Consider the following 19,240-nt stretch of genomic DNA (forward strand, 5'->3'; position numbering starts at 1 on the left):
CGCGGGGTCCGTGAGCTGAAGACCGTGCGATGATACCTCACCTGATGATATCCAACCAACCTTCAAAGATTGGGGTACCTCGGAATGTACTTCGCATGTGGGCGGTCGGGTCCTAGTGTGTGTCGTGTCATCGAGCTCTCTGACAGCCCAACGCCTGTCAACTAGATGCTAGGGAAAACTCTCTTGCCCGAGAGGGCTGGATGCTGCAGGCGTTTCCGAGAAGCAGAGAAGTTTCTCCATCAACCGTCCAGGCAAAGGGGACTTCCAACTGAGGGGAAAGAGAGTGACTCTTGAAGAGTTGTACTACCTTACGCAGTACTGAGAATCGACCGTGCACGCACGTCAGGGTAGAACGAGGTGGCACCAATCGTGTTGCCTATGCCGTTCGCTTTGCGTCAGTTTGTCAATCCGTCAGAATACGCTGCCGCACCATTGGCTTCCTGAATAGTCGGGTCTTGCAGTAGGGCAGAACAGTTCAGGGCCCAGCAAGGGGTTGCCATGTCGTATTGGGGTATTTCCATCCTCCATCATGTTTGCTTTTTGTCGAGCCATCACCGAGACATGTAGGGGTTTCCAACACAGACAAGTTGATCGACACCCTCGTGACTCGGCTTGGCCTCGTTTTGTCCTGTCTTAGATTGGCTCGCCTTTCCTTTGGCTCTCCTGTTCTCTGCATTGCCATGGCCATGCAGGGCTTGATAGACCAACAGGAAACGGATCAACCGCCGTGTCGTGACTGTGCTGTACTGCACCGGAATGAGCAAGGTTGCAGACTGAGGCCAGACTGGGGAGTAAGTACCTACGGCAATGTCTTGCTCACTCTTCTGTCTGTCTCGGCCTCACGCCGTCGTCGGTGGCACACCACAGTACCACGGGCACATTAATGCGGGCTATCTTGACGCCATGCATTTCACAGTGCGCTCAATGTGTACGGACGCGTCCTGTGGCAGAGGTGGAGGCAAGCCGGGGATCCGCAGATGAGGTACTTTTGGAATACATATCGGAAGCTCTCCCTCTCTCTCTGCCTTTGTTTCCCCTGTCAATTGCGCAAAGCAAAAAAACAGCATGGCCTCGGGAAAAACCCGCAGGCTCAAGAGAAGGTACGTACCGGTCGCTGGGATTGCGGAGTTACCCGTTATTGCCGCTGTTCAATTTGAGTGTGTGGTGAAACCGTCCAAAGACCAAAGACGGCAGCGCTAGTCCAACGCCGTCGAGGCAAGGCTGCCGACTCGCCCGCCGCCACCGACCAGAGCTCTGGAGACTGGACCAGACATTCAGAGTCGGTACCTGACGAATGCGGCCAGAAAGATGTTTGCCAACGCTTGAACAACCATCGGTTTCTTTGGTCCCCTCAAAGGCCACGCTGCCTTTCCTTCGACGGCCAAGCGCCCCTCAGCAAGCCATGCCTCAGCCCTAGACCTTTGCCGTGGTAGCAGCTTCAAGTCTTCGTTCGCGCCAGCAAGCCCAGCTGAGGTGGTGAGCAACAAGGTCCGGATCGTCGGGGCGGGGCAGGGAAGCAAAGCCAAACCAACAAGCAAGGCAACGCACGCCAAAGCGAAAGAGAAGCAACCACTACCTACTGGTCCTACCAGCAAGCAGTCCTCGGCCGAACCTCAATCTGCCCCAAACACACTGCTCTCGTGCGGATTGTTTCTGGGAAACCCTGGGAGCTTAAGGGAATGTAGATCCGCAACGTTTGGCAAGGCAGGGCAAGTCATGGCAGTTGTGGTGAGAGCATCTCACTCGCCTTTCCAAACACCCCACTGCATTACGGTTCCCCCCCGATTTCCGATTCCCCCATCCCCTCAAGATACCAGGCGTATCCTAGCTGTCGGGAAGACTTAACCGGGTTATATCCCCTTTGCTGTCACGCCTTCTGTGACAGCCACTGCCAATATTCACCAGAGCTCCTCTCAGCTACCTGCAAAACATCTTATTGAGGCGAGAGTCGCATGTACCCAAAACCTCCATCCAACTGGATTAAACAAATGGGGTCTCAACAGCAGTGTGCTATCACGGCAATTGCCCCCCCTGTGCCCCTCGGAGCTGTATCCCGCACTCTCTCGACATGCACCGCACTTCTCCTCGGCCACTGACCTCTTTTGTCTTTGAGTGTCGGATCTTCGCGTCTGCATCCCGTCGTCAAAGCGGCTCCCCTATTTCCCTTTACCCAATGTTTCTGTGCTCTCCCCTCTGCTCTGCTACCTCAAGCCCCACATCCCTGTTCACTCGCTACCCCTGCTCATGCCTCCTCTGCTCCTCCCCTCTTCCTGCCCCCCCCCACCCGTATCTAGAAGCCGTGGAAGCCCATGTAACGCATCGCCTGGCATAGGCTAGCTACAGGCGCTAGCACTAGCCAAGGCCTAAGGCACGTCTAATCTGATGGGAAGATATCCCAGGTCTCCATTGTTCACAGTGGACTCTTCTTCTCTTCTCAGTTAGACGTTCGCAGGGTACCTGCGGAATACAAGTGTTTTCGTGTGCCTGGCCATCGGTCTCGAAAGGAGGCAGACCCTCTCCAACCGGGGACCCTCATTTTCCCAACGCAACTTCGCAGAAGGACCACCAACCCAAACATAGAGGCCCCTCTCCTCCCCCGGTTCTGGACGGCATTTCCCGTCTCTCGTGTCCCCTTCTGCCGATGTAAGGACTTGGCCACAGAAACACTTCACACAAGCGACATGCCAAAGAAGTGTTGCACACCATTATAACTACGTCCAACCGCCCGCTCTACCTTAGTCTACCCGTTATTGCTCAACTCCAACTTCCTGACCCATCCAACTCCCTAGCCGAACGCTACATCCACGGCCGCATCCTGCAACATCAATCCCATCTAGACACTCTTCACTTGCCGTAGCTGGACCTGGACCAGGACCAGGACCACCCTGGGTCGTCTTAACCACGGCCACCCCCGGACGTGCCAGGGAAACAGGCCCAGTGAGACTCGCAACAGCGCCGGTTCTCAAACACCACCGGCGTGGCTTGGAAGCTTTCCATCTATGCGCTTTGCCTGCCGTTCTTCGACCTTACCATACGTTTTCCTTCCAAACCCCGTCCCTCTCCCAACCCTTCAACCTCCCATCTACGACTGAAGACCACGCATAGAAACAATCTCAGTCTGTTCTTGCCACTCTCACAAACACCGCTGCCACCAATTGACTTCGCGAAATCGATTTGGCCATTACCGACCATTTACGTCTCCGTCCAGATCTGCCGTTCAGAGACCTGGTCTCGTTACTGGCGTCTCGCCGTCTCGTGCGACATACTTCTTCTCTCCATCTCAACACGAACACGCGGCTCCCGGACCCAGCTCCTCCCCGACACTTGGTTCCAAACACCCAAATGGTCACTGGTTGTTTCCCCCTCCCACCTCGAGCAACCATCGCCTCCGCACTCCAGAATAAGCCGCTTGCCTCCGGGTTTCACATCCTAGCAGTTCTGATCCAAACATCACCAGTCGACCTTTCACGTTCACCCTGATCGGCCGCCAACGTGCTCATCATACGCTGATTCACCTTTGAATAACCCCACGACTCCTCCAACCGGACGAACTTCCCGACTACTCTTGGCTCCATCTTTACCGCACAAGACTTTAAAGACATCCGCCAGCCGTTCTTACTTCGGCTGCACTGCTTGATCGTTACAACCACCCAGCGCAGCACGATATCGATAACTACGACTTAAATCGGCATCATGGTCTACTGCGGAAAGCCCTCTAGGGGCTGTCAGATGTGCAGGACTCGAAGAATAAAGGTAAGACAGAGATCCGAATTGTTGCAACGAGAGAGGTCACTTGACAGACGGAATCTGTGTACTGACAATACGTTTGCCTAGTGTGATGAGACAAAGCCTACATGCAACCAATGCGCCAAGTCCCGTCGTCAATGTCCTGGCTACAAGGACGAGTTCGACCTCGTTTTCAGGAATGAGACCAAGGCGACAGAGAGGAGAGCTCAGAAGGCAAACCGCAAAGCACTCGCCCAGAAGGGGAAAGACATTGACTCCCCTACTTCTGGTTCTGACAAGAGCATTTCGCCCACATTTAAGAAGGAGATCGACTCGCCTGCGGTGGTCATTCCTGGTCTAAACGTTCCTGTGGAACAGATGGCCAGCTGCCACTTTGTCGCCAACTACGTCCTACTACCCCGACAGGGCAGTACTCGTGGGTTTATGGAATACTTATTACCGCTGCTGAAAGTCGAGCAAGGAAACCATCATCTACAACATGCCTTCAACGCGTGTGCACTCGCATCACTGGGAAACCGACCGAACGCCGCGGGAACGGGCTTGAGTGACAAGGCCTTGGGACACTACACCAAGGCACTAGCCGAGACGCATATTGCGCTCAAAGATCCTGATCAGTCAAAGTCGGACGCTACTCTCGCTTCTGTCCTCATGCTCGGCCTCTTTGAGAACATGACTGCTCGTCAAATGGGCATGTTCGCTTGGGGTTCGCACATTGAAGGCGCCATCCAGTTAGTCAAGGCACGTGGTCGCAAGCAGCTCCGGACCAAAACCGGGTTGCTTCTGTTCATCGCCGTTCGGACCCAAATGATCATCCACACTCTCAGCACGGGCACGGCACCTATCATGGGTGTTGAGTGGTGGCTTAGTGACGCTGTCAAGGATGAGTGTGCCGCTCATTGCCAGAGACTCAACATCAAGACGGCAGAGCTGCGCGCCGAAGTAACGCGGCTGATGTCGACAGTGGCCCGAAGCCCGGAGAACATCGACATCATGCTAGACATGATCCGCCGGGCCCAAACTGTCGACCAAGAGTTAATGACGTGGATGAGGAATACGCCAGACTACTTCCAATACACGACGGTGGCATGGGAGGACAACGTTCCTAACGGAGACTACGCCAAGGCCGAAGTGTTCCCCGGCCGTGTGGACGTGTACCAGGACTTCTGGATTGCCAGTGTATGGAACATGGCAAGAGTGTCTCGTCTCATTCTCGCTTCGGTCATCGTTCGCTGCGCCGCTTGGGTCTGCTCGCCAGTAGACTACCGCACGACGCCCGAATACGCAACGGCTGCACGCACTTGCGTCGACACCATTAGCGACATTATCGCATCAGTGCCGTACCACCTGGGCTGGCACCTCAAGAGACCGGAACTTCTCGAGAGAGCAAACATCTCGGGCTTCGCCTGTGGACTGGAAGAATCGCAAAAGGGCCTGCCCGGATACTTCCTGACCTGGCCCCTGGCATGTTTGCATGGCCAGGATTACACCACAGATGCTCAACGAGCCTGGGTGGTAGGACGCTTGAAGTTCATCGGTGATGAGCTGGGCGTCAAGTACGCTCACATCCTGTCACAGGTAAGCTATAAGACTCATCCCACGTCAGAGTCGGAACTAACACATTCGACAGATGCAAGTCCGTATTCCCTCAATGCTCATTAGAAGGGACGGACTGATGGCCCAGCCGTACCCTCAAGCTCACAACTTTGAGAAGCTTCTATCTGCGAGGTTTGCGCCGCCCTCTGCAGGCTATTCGATGAACCCTCTGCAACAGCGCGAGGCTATGCAAAAGGAGTTTGTGGAGAAGCACAAGGCTGAGCTGCTCGCCAAAGCCACTGGAACTGCTGGCCAGGCGGGACAATGGGTAGCACAGAATTGGCTGACGGTGCGGCCTGGGCCTCAGTGAGTTTGCAGGGACTCGGCTTGTAAGGATACCTCTTTGGGCGGTGGGAGCACAAGATCTCGACGGGAGTCCTACAATGTCGTTGATCATCCACATCGTTATGGTGCTTACGTTGACAAAGATGAGACGTGCGGAATGAAACTGGAACGGTAGGAAGGCATGCGGACATTGACGTTACGCATCCTCGAAGAAATCGAGGAAACAAACCAAAACCTGGGGTGCGGCTCGCCGGGACATTGTGTTGGGAATGGCGGCAGCCAAGTGTTGATTTAAAGGGATTGTGATACCACGGCGTTGGATTGTTTTTCGTTGGCTTCACAGTTGATATTCTATCTTACGTGACACAGCCCGATCCTTACCACAAAGCATTCGTTCCTGTCGCATCGGAGCCCGACCTAGTACACATGTAGATTAGCAATGGAAATACACATCAGCATTTACGTATAGCAAACAGAGAAAGTTTGTACATCATCTTCAATGACCTCTTCCACTTTGTTCATGGTCATTTGCAAATTTCGAATTAAAACCGAGCATACGGTTGCAAGCGGTTGGGTCCGTCTCCGGCTACTACCTAGCTGTGTCTCTGCGAAGAAAGACCGGATAACCCCCTCCCCCCCACCCCCTCAAGAGCAATAATCTCGGTCACGCCAAGTTGGCCACCTGAGTACTGCATGGAAAGTGTCCCGCTGAGGTGCCATCCCAACTCAAGCCCGTTCGGCGCTCAGGCGATGCACGTTGCCCGTTTCCCCTCTCCCGCCATGACTATTCTGACCACCGCACCACGGACTCAGCCGAGGTATCTCGATGGCCCCTTACCCATCATCTGCGCTCGCTTGTGGGTTCCGTATCCCCTTCATCGCGTGGGGTGGGAACGACGCCTGTACTCCCGTCGCGCGTTGCGCTGTTCTCAATTCCCTTTTTCGTGTTTGTGTTCAAGTCCTGCGCCTATACCGTGCTTGCAAACCCGCTGCCCATTCGAGGCCGTGATTCCAAAAGGCGTATCCTCGCTCGCTACTTGGTTTTCTTGATCTGACCGACTGTATTCCCGCTCAAGTTCCATGCCTTGACGACCCAGCTTTGGGTCTGGTCGACGTAGTTCTCGGTCGAGGTGTGCTTAACGCCGACTCTCACGCCGTCTTTTGTAATAACGACGTTCTTCTTGCCCATGCGCTCCGAGGCCGTTTTCCGAATCTTGGTGACGGAGATGTAGACCTGCCAGAGCACCCAGGCGACGCCCGCGAGGAAGACGACGGTGATGATGAGGGGGAGGATTTGCCTGCAGGTTGCGCCAAGAGCATTGGGTCAGCGCAAAACGTTCTCGAATGTGGCGTGTTATAGACGGTATGCGCCTTGTCGCATGGCATGGCAGACTCGAAGGACCAGTTTTTGAGGGGGGGGGGACATGCACAGGAGTCCGCATGCGACGCGCAATTTTTTTAAAAAAAAATTGCGCCCGTATCACGGATCCGTTCCTATTCTTTTGCGGCTCGGGATGTCTCTCACCTAATAGTCGAAGGAGGCGGCGGGTGGGCTTTCTTACCCCACGCCATGGTTGCGAATGAAGTTGTGCAAGTGGTGAAGTTAATTCGAAGGCCTCTGGGCTTCTTGGGAGGATGTCCAGCCCGAAGAATAGAGGAGAAGAACCCGCGACGGTGGGAGGGAAGGAGTCAATGTTAACAACAAGTGCCTTCCCAAGTGGATATAACGACGTCGATCTCGAGGGACAGGTCGAAAGGCAGATCGGCGGAGGGACTAGACTTGAACAGTTGAGAGGGGGGAGGGGGATAAAAGTGGAAGAGGGAAAGAAACTACAATTGGTGACGGGCGTTGGACAAGGAGGGGATATGACGGCCGGGAAGCTAAAGCAAGTAGTGTAGCTCGGCCGGGCAGAAGAAAGCAAGCAAGCAAAGAGAAAGGTTCAGGTGAGACCTCTCGACCAAACCCTACAGGACTAGAAACGAACGAACAGGAAGGGCAAAGTGGTGGAAGGCGAAGCGAGGTGATCAAGATACGAGCATCCTTATTAGAGTAGGGCGAGGTAAACCTATTAACTAGCGTCCACAGTGCCTCCGTCTTCCCACGATCCCCCGTCTTCCTAGCATATTTATCAGGTACGTCGGGTGGGATACCTCGAGATTGTCATGTGCCGCGTACGCACTCGAATGCGCATCGCAGACCGAAAAGCTGAGTCGCGACGACACGCAATCGAGCAACAGGCCAGTGCTCGGCGCAGGGCACTTGAAGTGATCTAGGGGGTGGTTGTGTGGAGATACAGGGCCCTGAGAGGCTGAGAACATGGGCGGGAGGTGCCACCATCCGCCCTAGTGCGCCTTTTGGGTGATGCTAAGCACCGCGGCGGCCCCGCTGACGCTGGGAACACGGCACATCCTGCTGGGGGGGCAGGGGAGGGGCAATGACTGACAGTACTATGTAAGTGCTGGATATCCGATGTTGGCCTGTGTGTTGGAGGCCGTTCGGCTGTTCGTGGCTTCGTAGACGATGGAACAAACCAGGCCCAGCAGCTGAGATAGACACAGCAGGTTATCGGCGGGCAATCAACCAGGCACACCGGTCTTGTCAAGTTCTACTCTCGTTCCACCCTCTCGCCATGACTGCGAAACCGCACGAGATGCGGCGATAGCTTCCAGGACTGGGAGGCACACTCTAGGAGCTTCATTGGAGGCCAAGGTCCATCACACTGACCCGCGCCACCACCGCGGAATTCAGTGCCGCCCAAAGGGGTACTGTACATAATATGTACTTGTAGCAAGCCGAAGGTATATATCAGGTCTGCCCCACAACGTTTGAGATGAGAGTGAAAATCCCCTTCATCACTTGTGGTCCATGGGGCGAGCTTTGTTCGGCGGCGTAACAGGAGTTCGTATGGCGCACGGGGCCGCATATATGTATATGATCGGTCGGAACCCCATTCTGGACTGATGGGTTTCTTTGTTCGGATGCTCGGTTGTTTGCTAAGCCTTGAGACGGTTGTTCTGTGCCGCCATTTTCTCGGCGTGTCGCGTCCACTTTTAACTCGGAGGCCGAGGGGCGATCGCGGTCAGATCCAAGTCATTGGGCCCTTCCAACGAGTTCCAGATAGCGAATGTTTATCAAAGCGACCAATGTCGAACAGCTGATGTCCAAAACGACGGGATCCCAGGGGGCCATGGTACGAGTATGTACTGCAAATGATTGGCATTGCTGGCAGTCACCTCCCATTGACTTCCTGCACCAGCTGCAGCAGCAGCAACAACAAATGACCGACATCTGTGGATTGCTGTGGGCCACCGTCCGTGGCTCTGGGATCGCGCTTGATTGTGAACGAATCCCCCCTCCCAAGGCGGGTTTCTTCATCTTCTTCGGTGATCCGGCTCTACAATGTCCCGAGCCACCGGCTTCTCCAGCCTCACATGGGCCGTGCACGATAGCTGTCAATTACAGCCACATGTTCTGACCGCCAGCCGCCGCCAGCAGCACCAGCAGCAAGCCAGCACGACAAATTAGGCCAATTAAGCCCTGCAGCGCGATAGAGGTGAACACCTAGCCGACTTGAAGCTGGAATGACTACAGGTTGAACCACCTGTCCATTCGACTCCTTCTCAAGGCTGCCTACTGCATCTTGCCTCTCGCTCCTTCAATCGCCTGGGGGCTCGGGTATTCAGGTCAGCCTACTCTCGACACGATACGGTTCCCGTCATTCATCGCATTTTGTCATCTGGCTGCTGTGGACACATCTCTGTTGAGCTGCCTGCTGTCCTCTTGACCCCTCGCTACCTGACGCCGCTACGCCACGCCGCCTGTTGCGTACCCCCAAAACCCGGCACCGGCCACATCCAAATATCCCGATTTACAAACATCCACCTTCTCATCCATCACGACGCTGCTTGCTCAATCCCCCAGCGCAAACAAGAAGTAGCACATCCTCTACCCCCTGCACACTGCCCACCATGTCGGCGCCGAACGACGGCTACGGCCAATATCCCCCACAGGAGCAGCCCTACGCCGACCAGCCTCAGGATGGCTACGACGCACAGGGAGCCCAAGCTCCTCAGCCGGCTGCCGCCGACCACGGCAAGAAGAAGAAGAGAGGGTATGCTACCCAAGCCTACGAGTTTGGAGCTGGCGCCAACTCCGCTGCCGGCGCACCTGCTCAAGCGCAAGCTGCCCCGTACGGCATGCCGCAACCTCAGGTCCCGGCCTACGGAGGTTATCCCCAGCCAGATGTTCAGCCCGCCGCCGCAGCTTATGGCTCCCCCAGCCGCAACAGTACGGCATGCCGCAACCCGCCGCCGCCGCCGCCGCCACGGCCGGAGGCTACGGCGGCTATCAGCCACCTGATGCCGGGTACCCTTCCCCGGCGGCGTTCCTGCTGCTCCCGGAGTCGCTGGCCTCAACCAGCAGATGGCCGGCATGAACCTCGGCGGCAACCCTCAGCAGCCACCTCCTGGCCAGCCGGCAGGAACTCGCCCCATGGCCCTTAACCAGCTTTATCCTACCGACTTGATGAACCAACCGTTCAATGTCTCCGAGCTGGATTTACCCCCTCCCCCCATCGTCCTGCCTCCTAATGTACGTCACCGCCTTGTCCCTTTTCATGCGGAGCCCCTTGCTGACTGTTGGATATGTAGACCAGCGTTACTCCCTCCCCCGATGCGAACTGCGGTCCCAAATACGTACGCTCTACGCTCAACGCTGTCCCGACAACACACTCTCTCCTGAAGAAGTCGAGATTACCCTTTGCGCTTGTCATCCAGCCCTACGGCGCTCTCCACGACAGCGAGGATCCGGTCCCCGTAGTGCAGGACCAAGTAATCGCGCGTTGCAGACGATGCAGGACATACATCAACCCATTCGTCACTTTCCTCGACCATGGCCACCGCTGGCGCTGCAACATGTGCAACCTGACAAACGACGTGCCTCAAGCTTTCGACTGGGATGCTGCTTCGCAAAGAAGCACCGACCGATGGGGCCGCTACGAGCTCAACTACTCCGTTGTCGAGTTCGTTGCGCCTCAGGAGTATATGGTTCGCCCGCCCCAGCCGCTCGTCTATCTGTTCCTCTTCGACGTCAGCTATGCCGCTGTCTCTACCGGCCTCCTCGCTACCAGCGCCCGAACTATCCTTGACAGTCTCGACAGAATACCTAATGCTGATCGTCGCACTCGCCTTGGTTTCATTGCTGTGGACTCTAGCCTGCACTACTTCTCGGTTCCCAAGGACGGTGAGGAGAATGCCGAGACCAGCATGCTGGTCGTCAGCGATCTTGATGAGCCGTTCCTGCCTGTGCCCACAGACTTGTTGGTGCCCCTGACTGAGAGCCGCCAGAGCATTGAGGGCTTCTTGACCAAGCTGCCCGAGATGTTCCAAAGCAACCAGAACAATGGCTCTGCCATGGGCTCTGCCCTTAGAGCCGGTCACAAGCTTATTTCGGCGCTCGGTGGAAAGATTGTTGTACTCAGCGCCTCGCTGCCCAACGTTGGGGTTGGCAAGCTGGACATGCGCGAGGACAAGAAGCTGCTCGGGACGAGCAAGGAAAGCAGTCTGCTGCAGACCGCCAACAGCTTCTACAAAAGCTTTGCCGTCGAATGCTCCAAGAACCAAGTCTCGATCGATATGTTTCTGTTTTCCTCGCAATACCAAGATGTCGCGTCTCTGAGCAACCTGCCGAGATACACCGGAGGACAGACTTGGTTCTATCCCGGCTGGAACGCCGGCCGTCCAGAGGATGCCATCAAGTTTGCTTCCGAGTTCAGTGACTATTTGTCATCAGAAATCGGTCTGGAGGCAGTGCTCCGTGTTCGTGCCACCACAGGTTTGCGCATGAACGCCTTTTACGGCAACTTCTTCAATAGAAGCTCGGATCTTTGCGCATTCCCTGCGTTCCCTCGCGATCAGTGTTATGTAGTCGAGGTCGCCATCGATGAGAACCTGACCAAGAACGTTGTGTGCTTGCAGACGGCGGTTCTTCACACGACTTGTAATGGAGAGCGTCGTATCCGCGTCATGACGCTCGCTCTGCCGACCACCACAAACCTTGCCGACATTTATGCTTCGGCAGACCAGCAGGCGATCACCACATACTTCAGTCACAAGGCGGTCGAGCGCGCCTTGAGTGGAGGCTTGGAGGCTGCCCGTGACTCTCTCCAGAACAAGCTGATTGAGCTTTTGCAGACGTTCCGAAAGGAACTTGCAGGCGGCAGCATGGGCGGTGGCTTGCAGTTCCCCTCCAACCTTCGCGGACTCCCCATTCTGTTCCTGGGCCTCATGAAAAACGTTGGCCTGCGCAAGTCGGCCCAGATCCCGTCAGACCTGCGGTCGGCTGCTCTTTGCCTGCTGTCAACGCTTCCCGTTCCTCTCCTGATGCAGTACATCTACCCCCGCCTCTACTCGCTGCACGACATGCCCGACAATGCAGGCGTGCCCGATCAGGAGACGAGCCAGATCGTGCTCCCGCCGCCATTGAACCTCTCATCGGAACGTTTTGTTCCCTACGGCTTGTATCTCATTGATGACGGCCAGACGCAGTTCTTGTGGGCCGGTCGGGACGCTGTGCCCCAACTCCTGGCTGATGTGTTTGGAGTTGACGACAGGACCCAATTGAGGGTTGGCAAGGGTGCGTTGCCGGAGCTGGAGAATGACTTCAACGAGCGGGTACGGGCGGTCGTCCACAAAAGCCGGGACCACCGTTCCAAGGGAGTCGGCAGCATCATCCTACCCCACCTCTATATTGTCCGAGAAGACGGAGAGCCGAGCCTTAAGTTGTGGGCGCAGACACTGCTGGTCGAGGACCGGGCGGATCAGGGTATGAGCGCCGCGCAATGGCTCGGAATCCTTAGAGAAAAGGTAAGTCCCCTTGGCGGCTAGTCTTACGAACAGAAGGCCATGGCTAACATTCTTTTGTCTACTAGGTTGTGACTTGAAAACAAAATGTCTACTAGGGAGAAGGGGGGGGGGGGGGGGGGGGGGGGGTGTTGCAAGGGGCTTCCGGGGGTGTTGGGTTCATTTAGACCAGTCTCGGTGTGAAAAGTAGAGATCAATACGCATAAACACTGGCCGAATGTTGTTCTACTGCTTCCTTGGTGTGCCAAACTTGCTTTTGAGTTCGTATGTAATACCGCTGCATGTTTCCGTTGATTGCGAGTGGCTAAATGGGCTTACTAGTAAGGCGCGAACCATGACAAGTGACAGGGTCCGTGAAAGAGTTGTCCGGTTTCTTGGAACGCTCCGCCTTGGGGTGATGAGCTCGCCTCCGTCTCGGAAGATTGATAAGTTTGTGGGCTTACATTTGAAGCCCGGCCCTGGTGACCTGTCACACACCAGGGTTGCGGGAAGAGCAGTAACATGTCCTCCTCGTTGGCAAGTGTGGTAGGAGGCCATGATGCTCTGGCCGGCGGCGCTTTCCCTTTTCAAATGAAGACCCACCGTTCCGTCCTTTTCTCGTCTCTATTCGTACACCAATGACCATTGATAGGACGGGGAGATTGGACGGGGAGGGAATGGAAGGGGGAGCCGGTTTTGAGGGAGGTTTCCAGTGCCAGGATGGTTCGAAATCTGGGCGACTGAGATGAGCGAGTAAAGCGGGTGGGTTTGGTGGTGGTGGTGGTGAAACTGGTACCAGTGGGAGGTGAAACACACGCGCCGAGGGGGAGGGAAGACCGGCTCGGGGGCCAATGGTAGGCGGGGCTAGGCGCCGTTGGACGTGTGCCGTGGCTGCAGAGTGCTGACCAATGCTGGCCGAGAGATGGACTTTGGGGGATGATGGGAGTGTTTTTTTGGTCCATCACATGGCAGGCTTGCGCGTTTTTTTCTTTCTTTCTTGCCGTCCGTCCAGCAAACTACCGCCCAACAAGACGTCATACAGAAGAGTCAGACGGGCGGTGTTGTTTGATTGACTGACTGGGTGAGAGGATTGGAAGTACAGGTACCTTGCCAGGCATGCGCTAACCAGGCGAGAAACGCAAGATACAAGGACGTTCCGCCACCCCTGGAAGGGTGTCCCGGGTAGCAAAGCATCGGGGATATGCATGTACCAAGGCTCCTGCTGCTAGTGTGCACTTTACCCGCCGACTTGATGGGTAGCTCTCGAGAGCTGGGCAAAGATGAGATGGTGGAAAGATGTGGACAAGCATTGGCAATCACTCGTGCAGGCAATCTGTTCGCAGCAGGCGGGTCGTCCATCCCACAGCGAGCCTGTCCAGGGTCCAGACCAAGCAGCAGGGTCGAAATGGGCGACGACAGCATCGAGTGGCGTTGTGGGACAGGGAAGAGAGTATCGATATGCGGTCGCTGTCATGCGTGGATTGGAGCGAGTCGGGTTTTGTCCATGGAAGAGGGGTAGGGAACCGGGAGCGATAGAGGAACATCGTCTATTTGAGGTTTATTCCAGGTCTGGACTCTCCCCGCCGTGGGGGGCAAATGAGAAAAAGGCCGGAGGACCGAGAACACACCCACAAGGTTTCCGTCTTCCTGCCCTGGTTGGCTTCTGGACATTGAGAACTCTGAACTTGCCCATTTGTTCTGGAGCTGCGATGTGCCTTCCAAACGGATCGGACGGCGGAACTTGCCTCGGGTTGCTTGTATTCAAGACTGTGCTGTTTAATGACGCAAGCAAGTAGATTGGATGGAGGTTCTGGACCATGCGAGAGCAGTCTGTTCATGATTTGCCTGGGCGCGAAGATTCTGGAGACTCCCGATTGCTCCAGGGGTTGCGACGGAAAAGGTGCAAGTAGCTTTTGACTGCCAGTAAAGCGTTGGTGTCGCCCGCGTCCTTTTTCGACCCGGAAGAAATGCGTTTTATTACAGTATGGCCTCGACTGTGACGGTCACAGTTAAAGAGATAAACCAAGATGGAACAAGATTAGAAGCTGGCCTTGTCTGCACAGCAATTGGCTTCGTGGGATGCCGGGATGACCTTGGCAGGGTGCCCCTAAAGCTCCCTCCCGTCGTACGCAGAAGCAAGTTAGGGTTCCCTAAGCTGGGGGTGTAGATCGTTTTTCCATCGGACAGCCAATGTTGACTTCTGATTCATTGAGGTTTTCAGACCAGAACACAGTGGCAGGTGAACACGACGTAGAATTGGCTCGGTGGTCGAGAACAAGGCATTGACATCGCACGTTGGCCGTTTCCTACTCTGCTTTTGGGGCGGAAAAGGAGTCAGTTCCCCCTCATATGCCACTGACAACGACAACAAGTCTCCGGGCGGAATCCAGCTTCTCGTGTAGATTGTATCTGTCTGTAACCCGCTTGAAGCAATGGTCGAAACGGGTCGAATGTGGTTTCCATCATTGCCTTATACGAAGGCATCGTAACCCGCTAGTTGCTTGTGCCTCTTACAACGTAGTTGGGCTCTGAACCCCGATCCAGTCGTGAGCTGAAGACTGGTGGATGAAGGACGGTTGAGGATTTGTGGTCCTCTAGCGGGGGTTCATGAAGCAAGCACGTTTCCAAACCAAGGTACCTGGACCTTGGCCAGGGTCTTTAAACGGGCTCTAGTAGATACACTACACTAGTTCAGGTGCCCATACATGCATTCCTCCGACGTTTAGGTACTGGTTGTGTGGTTGGTGTTCACCGTGAACCGCCTGCAACAATACCGCCCAATCCCTGGTCACATACCTGGTGTATGTACCTCTGCTACCTAGGGCAGGTAGGTCCCGCGACTCTGTACACTACTCCCCGCTCCCCCTCCCCTCCTCCCCCTCCCCCCTTCTCTCTCTCTGCCCTCCGCTCGCGTCCCCTTCTCAGTCTCCCAGTCGCAGCTTGTCGCCAGATTGACCCCACGACATCACCCCGCCGTCCTTCACCTCACGACCTCTTCGTTTCCTCTCTACACCACATCTCCCCTACCTCAGTCACCTCTACTACTGTCGACCCGACGGGAGTTCAGACGAATGCAATACTACATAGAATAGCCCGGGCCAAGAGACAACCACTCCAACAATTCGACAAACGGCCTAGCACTCAACTCTCGGAGGCATCTCCAGACGAGCAAAGAGAGGGTCGAATCTGCAGCGGGGTAAGACCGATTACCTGACCTGACCTGAGCCTTGCCCGTCTCATGCCTTGCCCATTCCACCTTTCTTTCACCCTACCTTACCTTATTACCCTTAGCTTCGACCATCCATCTCATCGTGGGCTGACAGGAACACCTCTTCTTCTCCAGCCTCAAGCTACCTCACCTTCCTTACCTCTCTCTCTTTTCACCGAAACATTGACACGCCCATCTCGCCCTGCTTCACCAGCGCGCAGGCATCTCACAGACTGCCCATCGCAGGTTTCCGGTACGTACTTGGACACCGGCGTCTCTGCATCATGCCCTTTTCACCTCTCTCCCTGGCCGTGCCTACCGTCTCCAGCAGCCACCATCGTCGTGTCGTCGTTTGTCGCCGCATTGCTCGGTGCTTCGTAACCTTCGTCTCCCACTTTACCCCTCTCGACTTTTCCCCCTTTCAACCTTCCTTACCACTTTGGACCCGAAGATCATACAGGCACATGCACAATTCGATCTCGCTTGGCGAATACGCACCCAGGCACAAGTGGTCGCGCCCGTCCATTCAACCTGCCCTTGCGCCCCGGTCCAGGAGCTCGTGAAGCTCAGGTGCAAACTGCGCTGCTCATCTCTCGGCCTGCTTACCGTGGTGTGGTCTTGACTCTCCTTTTGCGCGCGCTTCTTGGACTTCTCTCGTCTGAAGTTGCGTCGCAGGGGGGTGCTCGGGTCATCGCCCGTTCCCCTTTCTCTTTGCCTCGTTTCGTTGCGTCGCGACCCGCTTTCCCTTCTCCATCGCCATTCGCCCTCTCCTCTTGCATCCGCAGCTCTCTGGTGTGGCCACGCTCTCTTTTGTGCGTGCTCTTTGCGCTATCCCGCTCCTCTTCTGGAAGCTTGTCTGCGCTGCAACCGCCTGTCGCGCCAAACCTTCCTTGAGGCTCGATCGCTTTCGAGAAGGCACCGAAGAAGAACACGACGCGGGCAGTTCAGAAATGCCTTTGGTTCTTGTCAAGATCTGGCTTTGACCTGCCCTGTCTGCACGCACGCCTCAGCCTGCCCACACTCTCATTACCTTATCCTACAGTACATGCTGTACCCGCATCCGTCCCCCCCCGACCCCAACCCCGTTCCCGTTCCACGACCTAGCTGTTTTGGACCCTCTCCTCACTTGCTCAACCTTGCCCACCCCGGGATGCCTGCCTGTTCTGTCACTTGACCCGTTGGAGCTCCTTCCAGCTAACACCCAACTCTGATCTTGCAGTCCCTTGCCCGTTAACCAATCCCTCTGCACCGGGGTCTTTCAATCAACCGACAACTCGTTGCCGCCTACCGTAGAAAGCCGCAAACCGCAAACCGCTCCGTACCGCACTGACCAAAAGGGGGAAACGAACGACAGAACAGATAGAAGGAGAAGAAGACGAAAAATCTTCTTCTGCGTGTCTTCCGCGATCAGAAATCCGAGACGTTGGCCAGAATCAAACACGCTCCCGCCGGCCTGTGACAAGCGGACCTCACCCAGCACTCAAGGCCCGAGCGGACCCAGGAAACACGGCCCTCGCCCACTTTCGAACCTCCGACGACAACTCGTCGTCCCCTTCCACCCTCTCCCGTCCGTCTCTCTTTGTCCCATCCCCCCCTTCTCGAAAAATACTTCCAAAAGCCGATCTGCCTGTGTCTGTTCATTGACTGGACTGACCTGGTATTCTTCCCTTCCCTCCAGCCAAAGAACAAAGTCCCACCGGTCTGCGAAGCTTTGTGTCTGAACGCCCAGCAGTGGTGGTTTTTTTTTTTCTGACAGCCGTCAATCCCACCTTGTCTTTCGACAAGTCACAAACGGCCGCCCTCCCGCCAATAATTATACCCCCGCAGACCGCGATACTAAAAGACTCCTGGCTCCTTACCGAACCACGGCTCAAAACAGCAATTGTGGTTCTGCAAGAAGGCCTTATTAGGACGACTTAATTCTCTCCTCCCTGAACCCCCCTTTTTTTTTCTCCGCCCAAGGTAGTAGTATCTCCTTCGCGAGGGACCCGCCTCTGGTATTACTTCGTCGACAAACCACCTCGACAACTTCCACTCCACATCGATACCAACCGTCGCACATCGCCAACAATGTCGCGCGCGAATCCCCCCAACGCTTCGGGCTCCCGAAAGATCTCGTTCAACGTAAGCGAGCAGTACGACATTCAGGATGTCGTCGGCGAGGGCGCCTACGGAGTCGTCTGGTACGTTGATCCCCGTCTGTTTTCACGGTTGCGGAGGGACCATTTCACTGACTGGGCGCGGAACAGCTCTGCGATACACAAGCCTTCTGGTCAAAAGGTCGCCATCAAGAAGATTACACCCTTCGACCACTCGATGTTCTGCCTGAGAACTCTGCGTGAAATGAAGCTCCTGAGATACTTCAACCACGAGAACATCATCTCCATCCTAGACATCCAGAAGCCCCGGAGCTACGAGACCTTCAACGAGGTCTATCTTATCCAAGTAGGCATCGCTCCGCGCACTACGACTCACATAGCTGGCACACCTGCTAACAGAACCCTGTTCATTAGGAACTCATGGAGACGGACATGCACCGTGTCATCCGAACCCAAGATCTGTCCGACGACCACTGCCAATACTTCATCTACCAGACTCTCCGCGCCCTCAAGGCTATGCACTCGGCTAATGTCCTTCACCGTGACTTGAAGCCTTCCAACCTGCTTCTGAACGCCAACTGCGACCTGAAAGTCTGCGACTTCGGTCTGGCTCGTTCCGCCGCCTCGCAAGAAGATAACTCGGGTTTCATGACGGAATACGTAGCAACACGTTGGTACCGTGCTCCCGAGATCATGTTGACGTTCAAGGAGTACACGAAAGCCATTGACGTCTGGTCCGTTGGTTGTATTCTGGCTGAGATGCTCAGCGGAAAGCCTCTATTCCCTGGCAAGGACTGTGAGTCGAACGACGAGCACCGGCTACTATGGGCATACACGCTAACAAAGGAATGCGACAGACCACCACCAGCTGACCCTGATTCTTGACGTTCTCGGCACCCCGACAATGGAGGACTACTATGGCATCAAGTCCCGCCGTGCGAGGGAGTACATCCGTTCGCTCCCCTTCAAGAAGAAGGTTCCTTTCCGCACCTTGTTCCCCAAGACGTCCGACCTGGCTCTCGACCTCCTCGAAAAGCTCCTCGCTTTCAACCCTGTCAAGCGCATCACGGTTGAGGACGCTCTCAAGCACCCCTACCTCGAGCCGTACCACGACCCGGATGACGAGCCTACCGCGCCTCCTATTCCCGAGGAGTTCTTCGACTTCGACAAGCACAAGGACAACTTGAGCAAGGAGCAGCTGAAGCAGTTGATTTACCAGGAGATTATGCGGTGAGCGATAGCGCAGGAAACGACCGAAGAAAAGAAACAGAAGACATGGCCAGCATTGGGCGCACGCTTTTGTATGAGGGGAAAGACCTGACTTGTAAGGATGAAGAAGCCAAGGGATTCACTGAGCAAAGCGGCTGAACCAGGGGGGCGAGGAGGCGTGGACCTTATAGACGATCAATGTGGAAAGGGGGAGAATTGAGCCATGAGGCCTGCAGAGGTCTGGAAATACAAAGTAACA

General features: G+C 55.6%; 4 protein-coding genes across 4 annotated transcripts; 3 read left to right on the plus strand and 1 right to left on the minus strand.

Annotated features, from left to right (window-relative positions):
- Window positions 1-3,693: 3,693 nt before the first annotated feature.
- Window positions 3,694-5,650, plus strand: ColSpa_08616 (woronin body major protein; the record flags this gene model as incomplete). Its single annotated transcript, XM_049274828.1, has 3 exons — window positions 3,694-3,753; window positions 3,835-5,322; window positions 5,375-5,650. 3 exons carry the CDS (start codon window positions 3,694-3,696, stop codon window positions 5,648-5,650), a joined length of 1,824 nt encoding a protein of 607 aa, XP_049130785.1.
- A 1,008-nt stretch (window positions 5,651-6,658) lies between these two features.
- On the minus strand, window positions 6,659-7,197 carry ColSpa_08617 (uncharacterized protein; the record flags this gene model as incomplete). Its single annotated transcript, XM_049274829.1, has 2 exons — window positions 6,659-6,923; window positions 7,151-7,197. 2 exons carry the CDS (start codon window positions 7,195-7,197, stop codon window positions 6,659-6,661), a joined length of 312 nt encoding a protein of 103 aa, XP_049130786.1.
- A 2,397-nt stretch (window positions 7,198-9,594) lies between these two features.
- ColSpa_08618 (protein transport protein SEC24) lies at window positions 9,595-12,566 on the plus strand (the record flags this gene model as incomplete). The annotated part of the gene is made up of 4 exons (XM_049274830.1): window positions 9,595-9,991; window positions 10,029-10,216; window positions 10,276-12,489; window positions 12,555-12,566. 4 exons carry the CDS (start codon window positions 9,595-9,597, stop codon window positions 12,564-12,566), a joined length of 2,811 nt encoding a protein of 936 aa, XP_049130787.1.
- Window positions 12,567-17,743: 5,177 nt separating this feature from the next.
- ColSpa_08619 (mitogen-activated protein kinase) lies at window positions 17,744-19,006 on the plus strand (the record flags this gene model as incomplete). The annotated part of the gene is made up of 3 exons (XM_049274831.1): window positions 17,744-18,118; window positions 18,187-18,568; window positions 18,630-19,006. The coding sequence occupies 3 exons, from the start codon at window positions 17,744-17,746 to the stop codon at window positions 19,004-19,006; spliced, it is 1,134 nt and encodes a 377-aa protein (XP_049130788.1).
- Window positions 19,007-19,240: the final 234 nt, after the last annotated feature.

This window comes from Colletotrichum spaethianum (assembly GCF_022836535.1).
Source record: "Colletotrichum spaethianum MAFF 239500 DNA, contig23, whole genome shotgun sequence".
Taxonomy (NCBI): Eukaryota; Fungi; Ascomycota; class Sordariomycetes; order Glomerellales; family Glomerellaceae; genus Colletotrichum; species Colletotrichum spaethianum.